We start from the raw sequence: 21,597 nt of genomic DNA on the forward strand, positions 1-21,597 counted from the left end.
CCTCCTGAGGCGGCCGCGCCGCGCTGCCCCCTCCGCCTCGGCCCGCGGTGAGTCCGCCCGGCCCGGCCCTGAGCGGAGCCGCCGGGCCCTGGCCGCAGCCCGCCCGCCTTTAACCCCCGGGAGGGACCGGCCGCGCCTCCCCGCCGCTGCGCTCCCCGGGGGCCGGCCCCGGGACCCCTCCCGGGAGCGCCCGGCCTTGCTGTGGCCTGGGCCGGGGGCGCGCACACACCCGGGCCCGCTGGGAGCGACCGCGGGGCCCGGGAGAACGGCGTGGGGAGAGGCTGCTGCAGCAGGGAGCTGACAGCCTGTGTCCTGCGGGGAAGGACTCCTCCGGCGGCTGGGCGCAACGCTTCTGCTCGGAAAGCGGGATCAGAACCCCGCTGAAGCAGGGAGGGTCTTGGTGATGGTTGTGTGTGGCGGCGGCTCTCTGCGCTTCGGGTCGTGGATCGAAGGGGTCTCTAAGTGGTGTTTTCGTGCCAGGTAAGGACGGAGTAAGAATAGAGTAGGAATGGAATGGGATAGAATGGAAGGGAATAGAGCAGAACAGAAGCAATAGCAGTTTCAGCTGCTGGAAGACTGGATAACTGGATATAAGGAAGACATTTTTTACAGTGCGGGTGGTGAAGCGCTGGCACAGGTTGCCCAGAGAGGCAGTGGGGGCCCCATCCCTGCAAGCGCTCAAGGTCAGCTTGGACGGGGCTCTGAGCAACCGGGTCGAGTTGGAGATGTCCCTGCTCGCTGCAGGGGTTGGGCTGGATGGCCTCTAAAGGTCCCTTCCCACCCAAACCATTCCATGATTCTGATTCCAAGGTGACAGAATTCTTCCTGGCTGTGTGACTGGCATCTCTGTGTTTACCCCAGAAATTCAGAGGATGACCGTGACTCACCTTGGGTTGGCTCCCACTGATTTTTAGAGGAAACAGGAAGAGGACAGCAAGCAAGTGTATCTTGTTTCTGCTGCAATACAAAACTTCTCTGACTCACTCCTTGTCCAAAAGCAGTAGCTTCTTGGATGCTGCCAGACCCACAGATCTTTCCTATTTGGCCTAACAGGAGGAATTTCACAAAAATAAAGTTGTCATTTCTTGCCAAGAAACCTGGCTTTATCAATTCCAGAGAAACAAAGCGTTTTATTCCTGCAGTAAGGAAAGATGATACATTATTCCCTCCAAATAAGCTTTATTTGCAGGAGCAAACAGAATGTATGAGTATTACTCTGATAACGCAGGTAGGCTTTCTAGCTCCAGCGTTACTTCGGCTGCACCGGGATCGCTACTTCTGTCTGAAGCCTTTGGGCTCTGCTTGTGGAACCCTCCGGAGAATGACATGTCTGGACTTCTAAATACCTTTTTTTTTTTTTTTTGGTTAAGCGTTCTTCAGTCTGATTTGAATGACATACCCTAGAGTCAAGGTCCTCTCCAGCGTTCCTGTCCATAGGGCTGGACAAGATGCCAAAGCAGGTAAACAGAAAACCAGGAATTGTGTGTGCTAATTAAGTTTCACTGCCGGGAAAGAATTCTTGACTTGTTTCCATGCAGTGAAGATTAGGTAACTACTAATGTACATTCACCCCTACTTCATGAATTGACTGGACCTATTAACTGTGTGGTTTCGAGCTGCGTTACTAACACCAGGTAGTGATTTTTGTTATGCCATTGGCTTTAACAGGGCAGGTGTTAATGCATGTAGCAAGCACATCCTGAAGGGTGTTTTTTCAGTAAAATTAATGGACGTACGAGCTATGCAGTACAGGTGTCTGAAGTGATTGTATTTTCAAATACTGTTTTTTCTTTTGGCTAAGTGCTCGCCATCTCCTCTCAAACGAAGCAACGCTGAGCGAGGGGGTGCAGACGAGCAAAAATAAACCCTTCCTCAGGTCTTGCAATATCAGCTGCACAATGGACTTAAGAACTTGGCTGGTGCGGGCGTAATACAGCAAACACATGGGAGGGCAGAGGAAGAAAGGGCGACTGGCAGAAATTCATCTTGTCCGCCGAGTATTTCATAATTGTGCGTGTCCGTTCTGTGCGGAAGCAGCAAGCCTCTTAACGTTCATTCAGAAGAGAATAACAGAAGTCACTTTGATGGCAATGCTTAACCGCGCTCCTAAGCTTTTTTTTCTCCCCTTGCTGTGTAAAATTTCGTATTACTGGAAATTAACTACTTATGCTGTCTGCAAAAGATAATAATGCTCCTAAATGAGTATATTATTGTAGCTTTATTTTATTTAGAGATGTGTTAATGGGGTTTTTTGGTATATTTTCCCCTTTATTAATGAGCTTAGCTCATGTATTGGGAATGTTGCTAACTAAATTTAGCACTCTTTCTGTGTAAACAAGGTGATACTGTTCATTGACTTGGTTAACTTGTAAAGAATTGCAGATGTATGCTACTTAATACAAATGAGTAGGGTTACTTTGAAGGAGTTTCTGTCAAGGAGAACAGAAAAGAAATATCCTGAAAGCAAAAATCAGGACTGGCATCTTTTCCCTTCTTCATTTTCCCTTATAGCTCCTCTCTCCTTCCCCGCCGAAATGACAAAGAGGACCTGAAATCTCTCTTCTGGCTAAATTTTCCATTACGTTTGTACAACAAATGTGTCCTTCCAACTAATGTTGTCAAGGACAGGGAAGCCCAGAGGCTAAGATTTAAATACTTTAAGTGATTCAAAGGGGATAAATTGTCACCTAATGCAGGCCAGCTCCTATAAGGCCACCATTTCTTTCCCCTGGTTGCGATATGTGCACTCCACAGCTTCACTCTTGGGGCCCTCAATCTCTGCTCTAAAAAGGAAAGTCTCTGCTAGGAAAACTGCGTTTGTGTTGGACCACAATAGCTTTCAGCTCTACCTTAGCCTCTGCAGCTAGTCCTTCCTGCTTCCCTCTGCCCAGGGCAGTGTTTGCATTGAACGCATGACATTCATGGGCTTAGAAATATGCCAGTTAAGAACACTGTGTAAGTGTGCCTGTGCTGAACGACCTGCAAAATTGCAAGCGCCAGGTAGTGTGAGTCTAAGGACGCATGCTTTCCGAGTGCCTTTGGTTACAGCTGGGATTACCAGTGATGAATTCAGTTTACAGACAGTGTTGTCAGCCTGCCATCTCTCATAGGCTAGATAATGCCGCTCTAAAAACAGAGCACCCCATGGGAACCACTGATGCCGGGGAAGGGCAACTGGGAGGAGCTCAAACATACTAAGTTCTGACTCCTGCTGAGACTGAACTTCTGTTACATGGAAGCAGTAGAAGAGCTATAGTAGATGAGGCGAAATTCCTAGTTTCTACTTTCATTAAAAAATAATCCAGCCACCAAGCCAGGAAACATGGAATTATTACTCTACCCTTAATTAGTTTAGTGGTGGACTTGGTCGTGTTAGGTTAATGGTTGGACTGGATGATCTTAAAGGTCTTTTCCAACCTAAACAATTCTATGATTCTATGAAAGTCCAGCTATATTCAGCCTTTGGTGCTGATCTGACATCCTCTCCAGGAAAACGGCCAAAAAGAAGATTCTATCATCCAGAATGACCTCAGTGAACCATTTGAAGAAGAAGTTAGAGCGTTTCTCAGTGACGAACAGAAACTGCATCTTTTTGATGACCTCACAAAAGTTAATCCGGTGACAACTACAACAGGTAAGCAGCCAGCCAGGGGAGTATCTCCTGAGGAGTCACTTTCCCTGGTGGCTACTAATATATGGTAGTTACTGTTCTCATCGCATTAACAGTACCATGAACACAGTCGTTAAAGATTCAAAGCCTGTTAAAGCCTATTCAAAGCCTCAGAAGGTCACATTTGGCTTGGTTGAATTTTTTGTCAACACCCTTTTATTGTAGATTTAGCCATGCTGATCTCCCATCCAGCTCTGCATGCAGAGCTGACAGTTGCATTGTTGGTTCAGGTAGCCACGGCGTGACTGAGAGTTAATGCTATTGAAGGACTCCGGCATGACCTTGTGATTGCGGTTTGGTTTTATATGAACGTATCAGAAAATGAGGCTCTGACTTAGATTCAAAATATGCCCATGAAATTGGTTTTGAAAAGTAAATTCCTTACTTGACTTTTAAAGATGATCCTGTTAAGAGAAGCTAAGGTCTGTTCCTAGTGCAGATGGGGAATTCTTGCCTCTGTCCGTTCTGCAAATGAACAGATTTGCTTTCTAGGACTATGTGAAACCTCATAAAAGCACAGCATTTATTGAATGGAATGGTTAGCAGTAGTTCCTTAAGATTTTTAAAAATAAGGGCAACTCTTCAATACATTGGTATGTATATTAGACCTGTATCACTCTCTTGATCACCTCATTCTCTATTAAACCTAATAGGTAACATATCTGAAGATTTTTGTTACAAACAGGAAGAGTCAAATACACTTTTCAAAAGATGCTAACAGAAGATGTGTCTTTCAGTTCTGAAATGTCTTCAAGCAAGATACGCAGTAAACTTGTTTTATACAAATGCTGGCTGCAGCCTGGTGGCTTTAAATCCATTTCAGCCTGTCTCCCACCTCTATTCACCTGAGCTTATGAGAGAGTACCATGTCACACTTCGTCCTCAGGTAATCCTTAAATTTGAAATAACTGTCCTTCTGCAGAACCCAGATGTCAAGTTCTTCAAAATCTACATGAGCAAATAATCCTAAAGGATAAAACCCATTTCTAGTGAAATGCGAGTTCTGTTAAAAGAGCAGTACTGTTTTCAGATAAATGTGAGAAGACCTTTGCCGTCCATTGCTGTTGAGCGGTGTAATTACTGTTCTCTTAAACATGAATATTCTCTTTTACTGCCAGGATTTAAAACCTCACATCTTTGCAGTGGCTGAACAAACCTACAGAAACGTCCAAAGCCAGCTAGACCCCGTAAACCAGTCTATAATTGTTAGTGGAGAAAGCGGTGCTGGGAAGGTAAGGAGATTTTTTTCTGACATTGCTCTTAAGTTTTGAAATTTGCTGGTGATTTGTAGCGCATAGTATTTCAGGGAACAAGCAAAGATGAAAAAAATTCTGACAGAGCACATAGCTGGTCTGCTCTGGCAAGACTCTCTTGAAATATGTGTAAAGCATTAAGTGATTGCTGCAGTCAGATAGACTCTGCTAAATATAGCTGCTCTTTAGGTGACATCTGTGATTTCTGGGAGGGCTAGATTTGAATCATTCAACAGGAATTGCACCTGAGTTAATGTCCCAGCTTAGTCTGTTAGGGAGCTAGTGTGGGTGCTGGAAAACCCTGCGTGGAGACTTAGAAGGAGCGGGATAGTTCAGATCCTATCCTAGGCTCTTCTGTAATGATCCATCCCTATTCAGCAAGATATTGAGGATATTTTTAAGCCTGAGAACAAAATTATTTGGTGAGTGTTAATGACTCAAAGTCCATTTATATTCAATTCATCTTAAGCTACTAGCTGTTAATTCTAGCCGAGCTTCCAGATGATTACATCTTGATAAGACTGCCATTCAGCAAAGCACTCCAACTCCAATAGCATTTAAATGTGTGCCTGTTGCACGTAAGCATATGCACAAAAAGTTCTCACTGAACTAGAGCTATAAACCTGACACAATTACTCTCTCTAGCATCATCGCTAGCTGCATACTGTGTTTTCAGAAGCTAGCACCGTTTCACTCACTGACATAACTAATAACATGGTAAAAACAAAGACCTGTTGTCAAGCCTCTCTCTTGCAGACCTGGACATCTCGCTGCCTTATGAAATTCTATGCTTCTGTTGCTGCTTCAGTTATCTCCCCAAAAGGCAATGAGACTGTGGAAAGGATAGAGAAGAGGGTGTTGGATTCCAACCCGGTCATGGAAGCATTTGGTAAATGGGGCTTTTTTAACAGCAAAAAGAAGTAGCGGCCACTGTGGGAATTTTCTTTGTTAACGCACAAGTCTAAGCTAGCTCTTGGTCCTCTCCTTAAAAGACAAACTCTTCAAATACTGGAGCTATGTACAAATCACCCTTAACATCTGTATGTCCCACACGGAAGAGTAAAACCACTCTGATTATTCTATATCTGTCACTGGCAATTTCACAGGAAATGCATGTACCCTGCGGAATAACAACAGTAGCCGTTTTGGAAAATATATCCAGCTTCAGTTAGACAGGTAATAATTACTGTATAAAAACCTTATCTATTGTCTTGCTCCTTTAAACCTTTACAAGCCTATTTCTGAAGTCTGCCATAGAATATTTTATCTGTCTTTAGAACATACTTGGGTTTGCTGGGAGCTTACATTATTATTATTTTTTTTTTCTGGCAAGCTTTCACCCTGATCTCTAAAAGAGAGCAATGGAAAAACAGAAATGCAGTTAAGAACTCTGAATAAAATATTACATTAAGCTTGCACAAAACTGAAGGTGAACTGCAAAGCATTCATAGTCAGTCGGTATCGTAACAACGGAACACCTATCGGATTCTGTGAGGAAGATTTTGTCGAAATCTTTCCTTTTTTTTTCCCTCTAGGTTTCACCATCTGAGTAGTGCTTCCATTCAGACTTTCCTTTTGGAGAAGACCAGAGTTGCCTATCAGGCCCCCAGTGAAAGAAACTTTCATATTTTTTATCAGGTTTGCCTTCAGTTAATTTTGCTAGATATTTCTGACAAACGGTGGGGATGAAATCACCAGATTTAGCACAGTTGCAACTTTTAATATTTAACAGTTTTCCTGTCTGCCATGCTTCCAAATTAAATCATGCTCCCAGTACATTATTCTTCATTGTCTCTGAGCTGTAAATACCGAAGGCAGAATTCAGTCGTTACCTTGTTTTCTGTCTCCAGATCACAAAAGGTGCTACTGCAGAGGAGAGGCTGGAATGGAACCTTCCAGAAGGGGCTGACTACCGCTGGCTGCCAAATTCTGAAAGAAACTTAGATGGTAAAGATTAGTTTCACAGACTGTCCATTAATAACGGCTGTAACTTTAAAGGAAGGCAGGCAAAAATGTGTCTGTCCTATTAAATCCCACGACCCAGGTTGATCAGCCAACGGCAGGCGTTTCGCAAAGCCACCTGTGTTAATGTGATTCTTTTTAAGTTTCAGTTTGCACTATTAGGAGTTTTCACCTGGCTTCAAACAGCGGTTTCTGGCCTAGTGAATTTGCATCTCTCTGTGGCTATGTTTAGAAACTGTCTCGTCTTTGGATGTGCTTCAGCAACCTGCTGCCTAACTTCAGAGCCCCAGAGAGTCAGTATTAAGTCAATGGCTTGGTTCTCCAGCTTGTACTCTTGGATTTACCAAAAGAGCATCTGGCTTCCTTGATCTCCTTTGACAGTTCCAGCTAAACTGGACGTGGTGTCGAGTGTTCTGCTTGCCTGTGTGTGTGCGCATGGCTTTCTTTTAAATAGCACTTGTTTGGCTTTTCAGAGGACTGCTTCGAGGTGACCAGAGATGCAATGTTTCACTTGGGCATTGACCGCTCCACGCAGAACAATATTTTCAAGGTCAGGTACAAAGCATGGTCACCACGAGGCTGCTAGTGATGTTTGGAATGTCTTTTTAGCGTGGGATTTCTGCAGAAGTAAATCTGTATCAATGTATAGAGCATGGGGTTTTTTGGTACTCATGACTGGAGGGCCTGCGGCTACACATTAGTTTGCACAGCCAAATATTAGATCTTAACTAATAGCCTGCACCTGTGAACTTTAGTTTTCCTTCAGTAACTGCAGCATTAGGAATTAACGTAGAAGCTTGGAACCTACTTGCCTTTTATTTGTGCAGAAATGTTTTGACTTGCCCTGTTCATATGGCTAAGGGAAGGCTAAGAGGACACTGCCTTGGAGGGGAGCTCTGTTTCAGCAAACTCAATGACTGATTATATTTCAGGTCTTGTCAGGCCTTCTCCACCTTGGGAACGTTCAATTCTCTAATCCGGCGGATGAATCTCAGCCTTGTGAACTAGAAGACAAAACCAAAGGTGAGGCAATGAGCATGCCATGCACCAGAGAGTCTTGTTATCTTAGTGCAGATGCCTAATGGAAAGGATTACTATGCTCTCCTGCTTGATAGGAGACTATCAAGGTCACGGGCAAACCAAAATTTAAGTGTGTTTTTCTTCGGTACTTCACGGTTTCAAAGTACCGAACAAACAAAAACCTAATGCTCCCCTGCTCTGAGAGATAATATCCTTCCGTTACAGGTCAAGGCAACTGCAACATTAGACAGTCATTTCAGAAGGATTATTGGCAGAACTATTGCTCTTGATTGTAATCTTACGCTGACATCACAAGACTTCCAGAAATCTGACCCAGAGTGGAGAGCAGGGCTTTTAAAATGAAAGCTTTGAAGTTTTCATGGTAAAGACTAAAACGTAGTAACAGCAAATCTGTTAAATGGCAGCACAGAACCTAGGTTGTTCTGCGTGTCTTTAGGAGGCTTGTGGATCTAGTTTTCCTTCAGAACTAAAACACTGTCTTGAATAGTGACGTTTCCTATTATTATTTCACATGCTCTGAATTCACACTACTTAATATTCAAATAGTTTTGCATACAGCTCAGGTTAGCAAGATCTTAAATGCTTCGTTAGCAAATACTCACTCTTCTACATTTCCTTACTACCCCCAAAATCCCTGTTTTTTTCTGGTCATGACTCTGATTTGTCTCTGGATTTAGAGATCTCCGCTCAAAAAAGGTGAAAAAGTAACAAAGACATACCTAGAGAGTACTCTCTAAAATGCCTACTTCAGTGTGGCAAACTTCAGACTTTTTTGCTATTGTTGTTTCATTTTAAATAGAGTCCCTAAAATTCTAGGGGTACTGTACATCCAAATTAAGAGTCTGGTCTTGCAAAACTTTCTCCCAGGTTTGGGTAAAAAGATCCAAAACCCACATTTGAGTTGGTGAGTTCCTGGAAGTGTCATTTTCTACACTGTCTCTAGGCCTTCCATACCTTTAAAGGGGCTGCATTCATTTGACACTCCAGATAACCTGGCAATGTTTTTTTTTTTTTCCTGAACAAGATTTTGTGAAGACTGCTGGAGATTTGCTGAAGATACCTGTCGAGGAACTACTGGAATCATTAAGAATTCGAACAATAACTGCTGGAAAACAACAACAAGTCTTCAAGAAGCCATGCTCCAGAGCCGAATGTGAGACTAGGAGGGACTGCCTTGCCAAAGTGATTTATGCTAAGTAAGGACACGTAGGCCAGGCTGCTGTGCTAATCCATATAACTTTTGTGAGGGAATAAGGAGGCCAGAGAGATTTACTTTCCCTGGCATTCTGCTTGGACTCAATAACAGCGTAACCCTCCCTTCCCCGCTCGACATGCCCTTGATTCAGTTGTAGATACTGACATAGCTGCAGTATCTAACAGAGAGATCTTCAGAGAACTGCTGTTTCATGCCAGCAGGCAGCATGTCATGATTTTTTGTTTCTCTTATGTGATACTGGTACAAACAGCAGTAAAAGAACACTACTCTGATTGTTGTAAGCAAGCACTTTCCAACTAACCCAGCTGTCATTGTCTGCAGATTGTTTGAATGGCTCGTTTTGGTCATAAATGAAAGCATCTATGCAGATCCATCAGTGTGGACCAGCTTCATAGGTATGGTTATCCAACCCTGGTTTAACTGAGTGACCGTAAGTCCTTCAAGCTACTCCTAGACCCAAGTGTGCTGTCTTCCCATATTCCCTCTAGGTTTGTTGGATGTTTACGGTTTTGAAGCCTTCCCTGAAAACAACTTGGAACAGCTTTGTATTAACTATGCCAATGAGAAACTGCAGCAGCACTTCGTAGCACACTATCTGAAGGCACAACAGGTAATACCCCACTAAGATCAAATGTTAAATGTCTTAATTTTAAAACAGCATCTTTTGTCTCTTTAATTGTATTTCTGTGCCTCTGGTCAGATTGCAACCTTCAGTTGAGTAAGTAATGCCACAGAAATCAGTAGGATGTGAGTAACAATCACCTTCTTTAGAGGAGAGCGTGGGGCAGTTGGTGCAATGAGGCAGCTTTCTCTCCTAGGGTACTGGAAGTCTGTTCCCTGTTATACAGCTCCATTGGCTTTGTGGCCTGTTAAAACTGTTTACATTCCCTCAAAGAGCTGAACACTTAAAACTAAATTCTTGAGGTAAGTGTAGCCTAAATTGAGAAGCTGCTGCTTATAACCATGTTAATTCTCTTCATCAAGCATAAAGTACCAAAATGGGTGGGGAGTTTCTAGACCTGAGCTTAGTGCGAAGGCAGAGAGGCCGACAGAACCTGGTAACCTGAACATCGATAGCACGTGGTACCTGGTGGAGGCCTTCTGCTGCAGGAGAACAGCTTCATAAACCCAGTTGTCACGCTGGTACCTTTAAAGACAAAACTACACTGCGCATCAGCTTTTATTTTTTGAATGAGGAGGTCCATGAGTTGTGTTGTTTCACAGTAGAGAAGGTATTTGCACCATGCTAAATACATTGCAGTCACTTGCCTAACTGGTGACACGCTGCTAATTCCAGTTCTCATCTGAGTGTTCTGGAAGCTACAGAGTCCCTGCCAGGCCTGGGCTGCTACTCTAATAGATGTACTTCAGTCCTTGTTGAATTCCTCCATGTGACACATGCATTACCACAATGCTCTTTGCCATGAACTGCAATCTGGGCAATTATTTTCTTTATGGCACCAACATGATGGTACCTTCTGCCTCACGGCATAGTTTTATCAATTTATTCAAGAGATAAGTATCTCTTGGACCATAATTTGTGCTTTCGTATGCCCAGTGGTTTTTATCCTGCCTGTCCTCGTCAGTATGCCAGGGGTTAATGGTCAGTGAAGATGGAAACCAAGTTCAAGCACACAATTACTTCCCTTGAAACTGATTCATGACCTCTGTTTATAGTACCCCTCCCAATTACTGCCTGCCCTCTTACCTCTCTTGATCTGGCTGTGTCCCAAACCACTTAAACGCCATTAGTGGCTGTGCTGAGCAAGCTTTTGGCAGGAGACTTTTAAAATAACTGGCCAGAGCTTGTGCTTCTTAAACACTCCTGACCGTTTGTTCTGTAATTCAGCACAAATATAGTACAAATTATTTCAACCAGTATCTTTCTCCACTTCCTTTTGGATCAGGCTTTGTTTTAAATGGAGCCCAGTTAGTAAAGTCTGGCACACAATGGTTGGTTTAGGGCTATGTCCCAATCTAAGGAGAGAGTTCTGTGCGTTCCTTGCCCTTCAGGGCAAAACTCAGTACAGCCAGGAGAGGCTTAGTGTGACTGTAGCCTCTGTTTATTCTGTAAAGCAGCTTTGCAGCTTTCTCTGATAAATCTGCGAGGTTCCCAAATACTTAAACAAATTGTTCCAGCAGGATCTGCTGCTATGTACTCAAAAGCTACCTGGGGTAGCATATCCTCGTTTGTTTGGGTTTTTTTTTTCCCCTCAGGATTGCTACTGAACATGAGCTGAGCTTTGGATGAGCAGGCTGAGTCTGAGATTAACTTGTTAAACAGTAACTGCATCAAACTGCAAAAAGCCCTACAGTTGTTTGAGCTCTGGTGCCCTCTGCTGCAGAATAACTGGTTTCTCTCTCACTTCAGGAAGAATACGCAGCTGAGGGCCTACAGTGGTCTTTCATAAACTACCAGGATAACCAGAACTGCCTTGATCTGATAGAGGGCAATCCTCTCAGCATTTTTTCTTTGCTGAATGAGGTAAGCATGGATCTAAACCCCTAATGCTTTTGGCCTAGTTGCCTGCCTTCCATCCCATGCCACCAAAGAAAACATGAACACTAAATTAGTAGGAAACTTGTCAGCTATACAACTTCTGCAGAGCTTATTTTTCAGAACAATCACGACACTGCTTCTTCCTATTCTGAGTTGTCTTTATTTCTCTGATTCTGGATGTTCTGATTCAAATATGAAGCCTTAATTACATTTTTTTTGTTCCCCCCCTGCCCCCGTATTTTAGGGCTTGCATACTCAAAGCAACTCTAAAAGTAAAATGGCTTTGATTTTAATTTAAAGCGTCTTAGCTTTTAAAGACAGTTCTTTATGACAAATAAGAGATGCTGCAATTTTGTCTCATTTGCTATGCAGGAGTGCCGTCTGAATAGATCCTCTAACACCGACCTGTTTCAAACTCGGATTGAGAAAGCCTTGTCTAACAATCAATGTTTAAGTCGAAACAAGTTTAGTAAGAAGCCTAACTTTATTATTTCACATTATGCTGGCAAAGTCTGCTATCAGCTGGCAGCAATGGTGGAGAAAAATAAGGTAGGTGTTTTCAGAAAGAGCTGCTTAAAAAAAAAAAAAAACCAAAACCAAAAAAATCTTACAGACCAAAAGCAATTTAAATCAAAACACCACTAACAAGTATATTTAGCGATGCTTACTGGATATACATACCTTGCTCCAAAGAAATCCTTCAGGCTATGTAAAACTGGGTAGTGTTCTTGGTCTGATTTTCAGTGAATCATCACTGGCACAAGCAAATGCTTTGTTAGCAGACCTTTCAGCTGAGGATTAAGTGGATCGTGTATCACCAAAATCAGGGCTTTTTCCGTTCCTGAGACAATGCAGAAGTGTTAATGGCATCAGGGCATTTCTATAACCATAAATATAGCGCTTCATTTCCCCCCAAAATTCAGCTAAGTTTATGAGAAACAAGAGCACAGACTTGACTACTGAAAGTTCTGAAAGTACCAGGAAACTCAAGTTTTGGCCTCGTTGTGCCATCAGGGAATAAGTGCAAAAGTCTGCAGATACGAGGGTCCCTTGTCTGTTCTGACATCACCAGCAATTACGGCAATTGGCATTAGCTGATGCAATAAAATTCCACCTCTTAATTAAAAGGAAGACTTTCTAATATCTGCTGCAGACTGTCCTACAGGGATTGAACTAGTCCTGAGACTTCTAGCTCACTAAGTTGTATAACGAGAACAATGTTAGGAGCAGACTAGATTTGCTAAACGTTCAGCCAAATGTTTTCTGTTCCTGAATCTGACTATGAATGAATGTAGTCAGATTTGAAACTGTAGCTGTGGTTAAATCCCAGTTGGCATCAGAAATACTATTCCATCTATATGTGTGGAATTTTTAGTCATTTTCAAAGGTGGCAGGTTTCTGCCTAAGTCCAAATACTAATGAGTCATGTTTGTGTTTGCAGGACCCCATTCCACCAGAGCTGGTCCACGTTTTGCAGAATTCTAAGGATCCTTTGCTTCAAAAATTATTTCCTGTGACAGAAAGGAACCAAAATAACATCAAAACCCAGAATAGAGCAGCTGTTGTTACAGTGGTGTCGAAGTTCAAGGTACAGCCTATTCAAGTTTCTGCTTTCTACCGCCATCTTCATAACTAGATGAGAAAACAGTATAGCTGGACCAAGATCAGTAAATGTTATTAAACAGCTGTAAAACAGAAATAGCTTCAGACTCCTGAGATTCTCTGGATTTTAGCTTGCTCCGATTTTACCTTTAACAGTTGGGCATCTGCCTTTGTGAGGTTTCTTCCTACCTGTTCCTCTTGAGGGGTCAGCTTCCGCTGATGGCCCTGCTATAATTTTGGAAACTTTCTGAATTTACCATTAACAATTCTACAAAAGCACCCATAAGTGGATTTTTTTCTCAAGCTGTCCTTATAGAAGAGCTCTGCTAATACTGAATCTCTAAAGCTATCCTGGCAAAAAAATGGCTTCATTGTTTTTATAGAAGACCACTGATTAGCTAAACTACCTGTGGAGGAGGAGTCCCTAATTAAATCTGTATTTGTTTTCCACAGGGTTCCCTCGAACATCTCATGCAGATTTTGAATAGTACCACACCGCATTACATCCGATGCATCAAGCCTAACGCTGACTGCAAGGCAATGACTTTTAAAAGACAAGAGGTAACTTTTCAAAAGCCTTTCCTCACTGAGTCAATGAGAAGCTTCCTGGAGACATTGTGCAGGGCTTTGCCTTGGCTCTCTTACGTTGTTGAGTTACTTGCAAAGCTCTTTTCACAGCACATTTTGAAATAGCGTTTTCTCCTTTGGAGCTTCCAAGATAAACATCCTCTCAGAATCACTGATGATGCCTGTCTAAAATGGAGTTAGTATGCATAGCAGCTCTTTCCGATGCAACTTATTGTTGCTGTACGAGAATTTCTCTTACCAGAGCGCTCCTGGGTTATTTGGGGTGCTACCATCACAGCCCTCAAAATAGATAAAGGTGATGTGACAGCTCAGCAGTCCTGGTCACACAGATATCTTCATGGTGAATGTCCACAACGAAGCTGTGCTTACTCCTGGAATCTCGCAAGTTAGATGAGATCAGCCAACAAGCATGTCATTGGAAGCAGAGCAGCAGATGCTAAAGCTATAACGAGAGAACTTCATCTTACGTAAAAACAAGCAGCTGGAGTAGCACTGCATTAATTTTAAACACTCGGAGAATTTGCCGATTGCATGTAAGCAGTATTAAAATACCAACACTGGCTTTTCATATTCTGCTGCATTTGGTCAGCGCAGGGTGCATGGATAACGCAAGAGAGGGCACACGAGGCCTGTCCCTCTGTGTTAGCACTGCCTTGACCTACTCTGGGTGTTACTCAAAGCAGTAGCTCGCTGGCTGCATAATCCCCTTCTCCGCCCTCTCCGCTCGCTCCCCAGCTGCCGGCGTGGTGGCGCGCAGCAGGAGAGCTCTGGCGCAATTGCGGAGCCGGGCTGCACGTGGCTTGGGTCGAGCATGCCCTGTGCAGACCTTAGCAGCAGCTTCCACACTGGTTACCTAAACCATCTCAATTTATGCCTCAGGTTCTCAGCCAGCTTCAGGCATGTGGAATAGTCGAAGCCATCGCCATCAGCGCAGCAGGCTTCCCTATTAGGTAAGTCTGAACTTCTTGAGCAACATCTTCCATAATCCATTTCTATAGCAATTAGTGGCATATTAGTTATTCAGAAGAGCTCATAAGCAGAAAATCCAAATATTTTGCGGTCTGTTTCAGACCACAAAACTACCGATTGTTTCAAAGCTATCTGAAGAGTTCTGCTCACTGCTTGCTTTTAAGCTTATTTGAACACCTCTCTTTCACATTTTGGAGACAAAAATACCTGTCACAAATCTGGAGTGTTGCTCTGTGTTTTGGGTAATGAAATTCTGCTTGTTCAGCAAGTCCAAAAGCGCAGTAACAGCACAAGCAGCAGTGCTAGCGCAACTTGTGTTCAAGACAATGGGATTCTTAAAAATATACCAAATAGTGACAAAGTCCAGATGAGTCTGTAACACACCCCTGGTGTAAGAGCTCACTGCACCTTTCCAGTCGGAGAAGCTGGGGAAGAGATGTTTTGATGTGGACTATCATGTACTAAAACTTTCTAATTGAGTGTGGCTTCACAGTAACATTTTCAGCAATTACAATTAAATTGTAAGTGGCATTCATCTAAGTGTAGTCACCTCAAAGTCGAGCATCTCATCGCAGCCAGTCACCCTGCTGGGCTTTCTTGACCACCTTTAGAGGCTGGAGGGAACAAGGCCTGAGCTAGTCACATTTTTGACAGCTCAGTATTGATGGGGTGAAGCTCACCGTTATCACAAACAAGCACAATTCCTGCCCAGTCTTTGTTACAGGCAAAAGTCACTGTCTGTTACTGGGCAATAGGCAGTCTCCTGAATTTCTTCAGAAAGTCTGTACTTTCTTGCATGTTGGGGACTACATAGGCATCAGTCTATTTGCATTCTACGCACTGGATCTTTAAAGCCATTCTGCAATTTTTCCCCCTCGAAGGACAGGTTATTTACCATACAGTAAATGATACTTGCCTAGAATTAACTGTACGTTTGTCTATCAGGATCCCTTTCCAAAGTTTCACTGAGCGCTATGAAATACTGAGAAAATCATGTGGGTCCAATAAAAACAGAGTGGGTGTTAAAAGCAACAGTCATACTGCCAAGAAAAAAGGTATGTTTCTCTAGGTAATTCCTCTGCTATCAAGTCAAATTATCCCTGCACCAATTTGGTATCGCATAGATCAGATGCAATTACTGTATTCAGCACTAGGGACACCACTATTCCCAAAATATTTTTCTAATCTACCACCATCCTGAGTTTCTAATTTGCCTGACGTTTACAGCAGGCTCTTTTAATTTCAAAGTCTGCAAACCTTTCACCTTACTGTTGTTTTTCTGTGCTCCTCTTGGGCAGAACAATTACAGTTACGTTGGTGTTTGGGGTTCCTCCCCCCGATATAATTTGATTTAGAGTTGGTTCTTGAGTAGACCTGAAAACCATTTACCTTTTTGCTTATATTCCTTCTCCTTCCTTTCTTTTTTTTCTTCCCACCTTGTTTTCTTGCCAAACACACTGACCTTCTAGCTTACCTGGATTCTGCCGCTTCTTCTACCTTTTGCAAACTTCTGTATGCAATTCTTTTTTCTAAGCAAGAGCGAGGACGGCCTTTAAAAAACACAATCCAGTCTACAAGGTAACATCTTTGGTATGAACCCCTGAAAGAAGCTCATCAGGTGCTTACATTTAACATTGAAAGTTACTGCAACCCCCTTCTCTCTCCCAGATTAATCCCATCTTCACCCAATGGGTCTGTTCACTAATGAGCAGATGTGGGAAGCAGGACCAGTATGTCAGATAAGTAAAACGGGTGGAAATCCATTCACCTTGCGGAAATGGAATGAAGTAACGAAATACAGGCTGGAAAATTACTTACACACCATATCTTTCTCCCTCAATTACAAAGCCATTAGCTGAAGTGCCTCACTGTGATAGGTTACTAGCCCTATTTATCTTTAGCAGGCAATAAGCTGCAAACAAAGCAAAACAATTTCCTAAACACGGGTATAAGCTTTTGGTTCCCTTATCAGCCCAGCCCCATGAACGCCATCATAGTCACCAGATGTCTTCCTGCAAGCAAGAATTGCTTGTATTTGTTTTCAGTACCTTAAAATGCTCTCATCTCCTTAGAAATATTTATAGCAGAAAAGCAAACAGTATCCAGGATGGAAAGATACAAAGATCATCAAGTTCCGGCACTGGGCATACAGAAACTCATGCAGCATTGCCTTGAACACCACAATCTCTTTCAAGGACAGGTCTGAATTAAGTCTACCTCTATTTCCAAATAGATTAGTCTGGCTAACCTGTTTGTCTCATAATGTAAAAAATTGCGTACTATGTCCCAGAAGTGGTTTTAATAACCTCTTATTGCTGCAATAAACTCCTGCTTAGTACATGTCCCTGTAGCTGCTTCTGATGCCCTGTGAAAGCCGTAGAATTGCGTAAATTTGTTTTCTGTTCCTGCATCTTTCAGTAGATTAAGGCTACGAGTCGTAATTCCTTGCTTTTTGTTCTTTGTTCCCAACAGCTTTGAGTTTTGGGTATTTCATCAATTTTCTTAGGGCTGAGCTGCTCAAATCTATTCTCAATTGCGTTGCTGTCGCTTTCTATGTTTCCATGTAGGATGCGTTAAACAATGTGAGAACAGCTGAGCCCTCCGTATGTCTGCTTCACTGCCTAGATTGACCCAAAATGACGTTTGTTACCAACACCTAGGTTACAATAGAGGTGATAAGACAGCACCCAAACTACATCCTAGTTAAAACACATCACGCTGGCTTTCTGGTTTTTAGCACACGGCAAAATCTATGCTGTCACATTTTTCCCTTAAACACAGCTAGACCTAGCAATGTCTCAGCCATCACCTCCTCCCCTCCTGCCGTAGGTCTCCCTATCCTGCATGGTCAAGAAGTCTCAGTGTAAAGACAATCACTTGCTCCTGATTTCCAAGTTTTGTGACACCTTCTCTTTTTTTTTCTCCATTTGCAGACAAGACTCCAGTGGTGGATGATGACAAAGCATCGTGTTCTGTTGTTTTTGAGATCCTTCAGAATGTTGTTCCAGTACAAACTACCGCTGAGCAAACAGGGAACAGAGCAGAAAACACTTCAGTGTACTGCGGCAAAACCAAAGTATTTATGGCTAATTCTGTGGTAAGAGTGCTATTTCCTTGGCCAACAGCTCTGGAGTGTACTTGCATAATGGGGATTCTGGCACAGGTTATCATCATGGTTTAGGCAATGCCCCTGCTAATGCCAGTGTGACCAGAATTTGGCATTTGCCTTCAAACTATTAAACTAAATCAAACATCCATCAGAATCCAACTATCAGAAGCACTTTGTTTAATGGTGTCCTTGCTGCTCCTAGACAAGGAGCTGCACTTGTGTCGAGCGTTGTCAGCATCCTCCCAGTTCCAGTAAAGATTACAGCTCTCCTTGGCTTCAGCTGACAGACGTGGCTACTCTGACGGGCCTGAGCAGCTGCTTTGTGAAAGAGATGAAGGAGACAAAAGGCGCTTTTGCAAAGCTTGCATAGTGGAGGACACAGCCATGAAAGAACCCCCTCTAATGGAGCGAGTTTTAAGCCAGCCGATACTGCGACTTTGGGAGTGTCCACTTCTTCCCCCCGCAACGCTCTTTTCCCCCCCTCAGATACTTAACATTTTCATTTTACACATCATCCAATAAGCACTGATGAAGTGCTCTCACTTCTAAAACCTAACCCAGCGGTCTTAGGACACTGAAATGTGCATGTGGTTTTCTGACGAACACCAAGAGACCGTAGACTAGGGAAGAGCTGTGAACACAACTCCGGCCCCGAGTATTAACTGCAGGCTCGTATCCCCAATGCAGCTGGAGCAACTTGAAGCTAGAAGAGCAGAGGTGTTAAATGAGAAAGCATTTTGCATTCAGTGTTGCTGGAGAAGATTTAAACAGAAGAAACTAGCGAAGGCGAGACGGTCTGCAACTGTCATCCAAGCAGGTAATTTAAGGGGGTGGCTGAACATAACATTCACAGGTACCATTTCCAGTTACACTGGATGTCTAACATGGCAGGAGTGGTTATGTTAACTGAACATGGAGAAAGCTTAAGTGCCATCTCCCTTATATTGTATGCAAGAGCTTCTGAGATTCTTTGTACTCAGACTTCTTTTAATTAAATCTTCAGCTATTCGTTCCTGGTTAGCCAAGAATCGCTTCCAAAGGATGCGCAGGGCTGCTAACATTATTAAGCGTGGCTGGAGGAAATGGAAAGTAAGTACGTTGGTATACGAAAGCACAGAAATTGGGTGACTGAGGCTTTTTAGTGTTCAAGAAAGAATCTACCTCTGTTGAGTAACTGTACAAAACCAATACTGTGAATTTTCCAGAAAACTCTTCTCAAGCTGAAGAGAAGATGGATGCCAGTCTTGCACAGCTGCTTCTACAAGGTGGCAGCGTAGAGACTGCAGAACGAGCTCCTTCCTTACCTTCATAAAATAGGAAAGCGTTCCAAGGGGTGTCCTATCCTTTAAGATGCCCTCTTTTTTAGACTCTTAGTTTTGCAGTTTGAAATTTTGTTCAAGATATTTGAGAATCTTTTTCAAGAATATTGTTCTGCATCTCTTCATCAGGCAAAAATGGCTGCGTTGGCAGCAGCAGAATTGGATGAGGGCGAAGAAAAAGCGTTCTCAGTTCCTGGAGCGACGGTGATCTCAGCCAAACCACCTTGCTCTTTGGAAACGACTTGGCCTCCGCACGCGATAATTCAGTTCTGGCCTCTTGGCCTTGTCCTGGCTGCTGCACCTGTCACTGTGACGGGACTTCGGCGAGACCTGTCCCTGCTGCCATGCCTCAAAGTACTTCAGGAGAGCGACTGCTACAAGGCGGAAAGCTGTTTCTTTGGCTGTGGCATCACCTCCATTAGAGCCCTCCCACAGGTAACAAACCTCCCGCGCTCCAGTCAGCAGCACAATTAAGCTGCCATGGGTTCAGGGACCTGAACTCTGCTGTCGAGCAGAGCAACTATGAGTCTGCTCTCAAAGCTCCAGTCTTCCTTTTTCCACTGGCTTAGATATGCAGGGATGACTCTGACATCAATAGGTCAAGCTAGACACAGGGCTGAGCTGAGACTTTGAACTAAGCGTGAAAACTCGTGTTCATCTCTGTCATAGGAACCAACTGATCAAAGCTCTGCTTCAGAAATGGAGAGCAGAGGACTCTAACATGGGCTCTGCTATTAGGTACTACGTATTTTTTCTGCTTAGGGGATTCAAGTTGCTCAACAGGTGAACACATGAAAAAGCATCCACGTGGGGAAAAACCACTGGGTGTATTAGTAACATCCCCATAATTCTGTATTAACTTCACTGTGCATTCAACTGCACAGACTAATTCGCACAGAGGATTTGCAGGGTAGAAAGCAGGGAGCAGCCCTCAAGTACTTCATCTCCTACGCACATGCAGAACGGTCTTGGATACCATTTACTACAAACAAGCCACACACACACCGGCTTCTCTCAGAAATTGCGCTCCGGTTACACATCACCTTGTGCCTGTGTGTGGGGTTTTTTGTCGATACGTTTTTGAGGTTGCATAAAATTACATGTGCAAGAATGTAACCTGTGCCTGGTCAGTTACTACAAGTAGGAAGAAGCAGTACCAAGTTCAGTACTGCCTAAATACTCAAATCTTCAGAGTTTACACTCATTTCAGTTCAAATTATGGTATTAGTACTCTTTGTAGCAATCATTTCTCTTAAATCCATTTGTACTAGGACCCCTTTAGAGGTCTTCCTCTATCCTTATTCATACTCACTAGTTGCTTATGTACTAAAGCACTACGTACTTTGAATAGCAAAATTAGCTCAAAGTCTGGCAGAAACATCAACTGACCTCTCCACTTCTTTTTCTTCTAGGGCTCTATCAAGTTTCACTGTAAGAAGTCTCCCCTGCAGTATGCAAACGTCAGCCCCCACAGGGATGCCTATTCCATCACTGGATTTAACCAGATTTTATTGGACAGAAAAAAACTCCTTCCGACATAGGCCACCTGCATATACTGTACTTTTTCCTTCAGGGAAGGACTGTCTGCAAGCTGCTGCTTTCAAATTACTCAACATTCATATCTGCTGCTACCTCAAAGCTTTCTATATTGATGCATCGTACGTATAATATACTTCAAATTTAGAACACATGGGGGGCATTCCTCCTCTCGCACACACGCACATATTAGAGGAACTATCAGTACTATGAGAACACTCAACATAATTAAAATAGATCAAGTGCTTCAAGCAATATACACTTGAACTGAACACTTCTGGCACTACCTGGGAGAAGCAAGAGGCTGGCAATGAGAGCAAATAAGGCAAACACTTCTGATGCATGCTGGATTCTCGTATGGAGGCACAACTCCAACTATCCTGACTGACCGCGAGCGTTCAGTAACATCACAGCACTTCTGACTCGGACTGAGGAAGCGAGCAGCAGTCAACTGTAACACTATCGGCAGATGTCTCAGGGAAAAGCGAGACTGGACTCTTGCTTTTTATCTATAGGACCAAAACATACGTACTCTCACAATGCCACGCATTTCTAGCACTACCTAGTCAACAGCATTACCTCTGCCAAGGGGCCACGGCTCTCCTCAGAAGCGCTCTAAAACATCTCTTTGTTGCTCAGGCGGGTCTTGAAAATGTTCAGCTCTTCTGTGTATGCCACTTTTAAATAAACTGTTAAATACCTTGTAAAGATGCCTGACCATCCGCAACAACATTTAGTCAACAAAAGCGTTTCAGATTAGTTTGTGGGTTAAAATAAATGCAAATATATTTAATGTTATTGGGAAGCAACGTTTCCCATGGTTGACAGCATT

At 43.2% G+C, this 21,597-nt stretch overlaps 1 protein-coding gene across 1 annotated transcript; it reads left to right on the top strand.

Annotated features, from left to right (window-relative positions):
- The first annotated feature begins 1,447 nt into the window (after window positions 1-1,447).
- Window positions 1,448-21,571, top strand: MYO19 (myosin XIX). The gene is made up of 24 exons (XM_075719688.1): window positions 1,448-1,460; window positions 3,490-3,634; window positions 4,408-4,556; window positions 4,789-4,902; window positions 5,680-5,812; window positions 6,030-6,099; window positions 6,459-6,561; window positions 6,774-6,870; window positions 7,359-7,435; window positions 7,818-7,908; window positions 8,951-9,122; window positions 9,464-9,537; window positions 9,631-9,752; window positions 11,514-11,627; window positions 12,015-12,191; window positions 13,084-13,230; window positions 13,698-13,805; window positions 14,712-14,782; window positions 15,747-15,856; window positions 17,735-17,898; window positions 18,598-18,727; window positions 18,914-18,999; window positions 19,359-19,664; window positions 20,642-21,571. The coding sequence occupies exons 1-24, from the start codon at window positions 1,449-1,451 to the stop codon at window positions 20,768-20,770; spliced, it is 2,901 nt and encodes a 966-aa protein (XP_075575803.1). The 5' UTR covers window position 1,448; the 3' UTR covers window positions 20,771-21,571.
- The last annotated feature ends 26 nt before the right edge of the window (window positions 21,572-21,597 follow it).

This window comes from Pelecanus crispus, chromosome 12 (genome assembly GCF_030463565.1).
Source record: "Pelecanus crispus isolate bPelCri1 chromosome 12, bPelCri1.pri, whole genome shotgun sequence".
Lineage (NCBI taxonomy): Eukaryota > Metazoa > Chordata > Aves > Pelecaniformes > Pelecanidae > Pelecanus > Pelecanus crispus.

Coding starts and splice junctions, on each gene's coding strand:
- MYO19 (XM_075719688.1), top strand. Junction 9,123..9,463: donor GCCAAAGTGATTTATGCTAA/GTAAGGACACGT, acceptor CATTGTCTGCAG/ATTGTTTGAATGGCTCGTTT. Junction 19,000..19,358: donor GTGGCTGGAGGAAATGGAAA/GTAAGTACGTTG, acceptor TCTCTTCATCAG/GCAAAAATGGCTGCGTTGGC.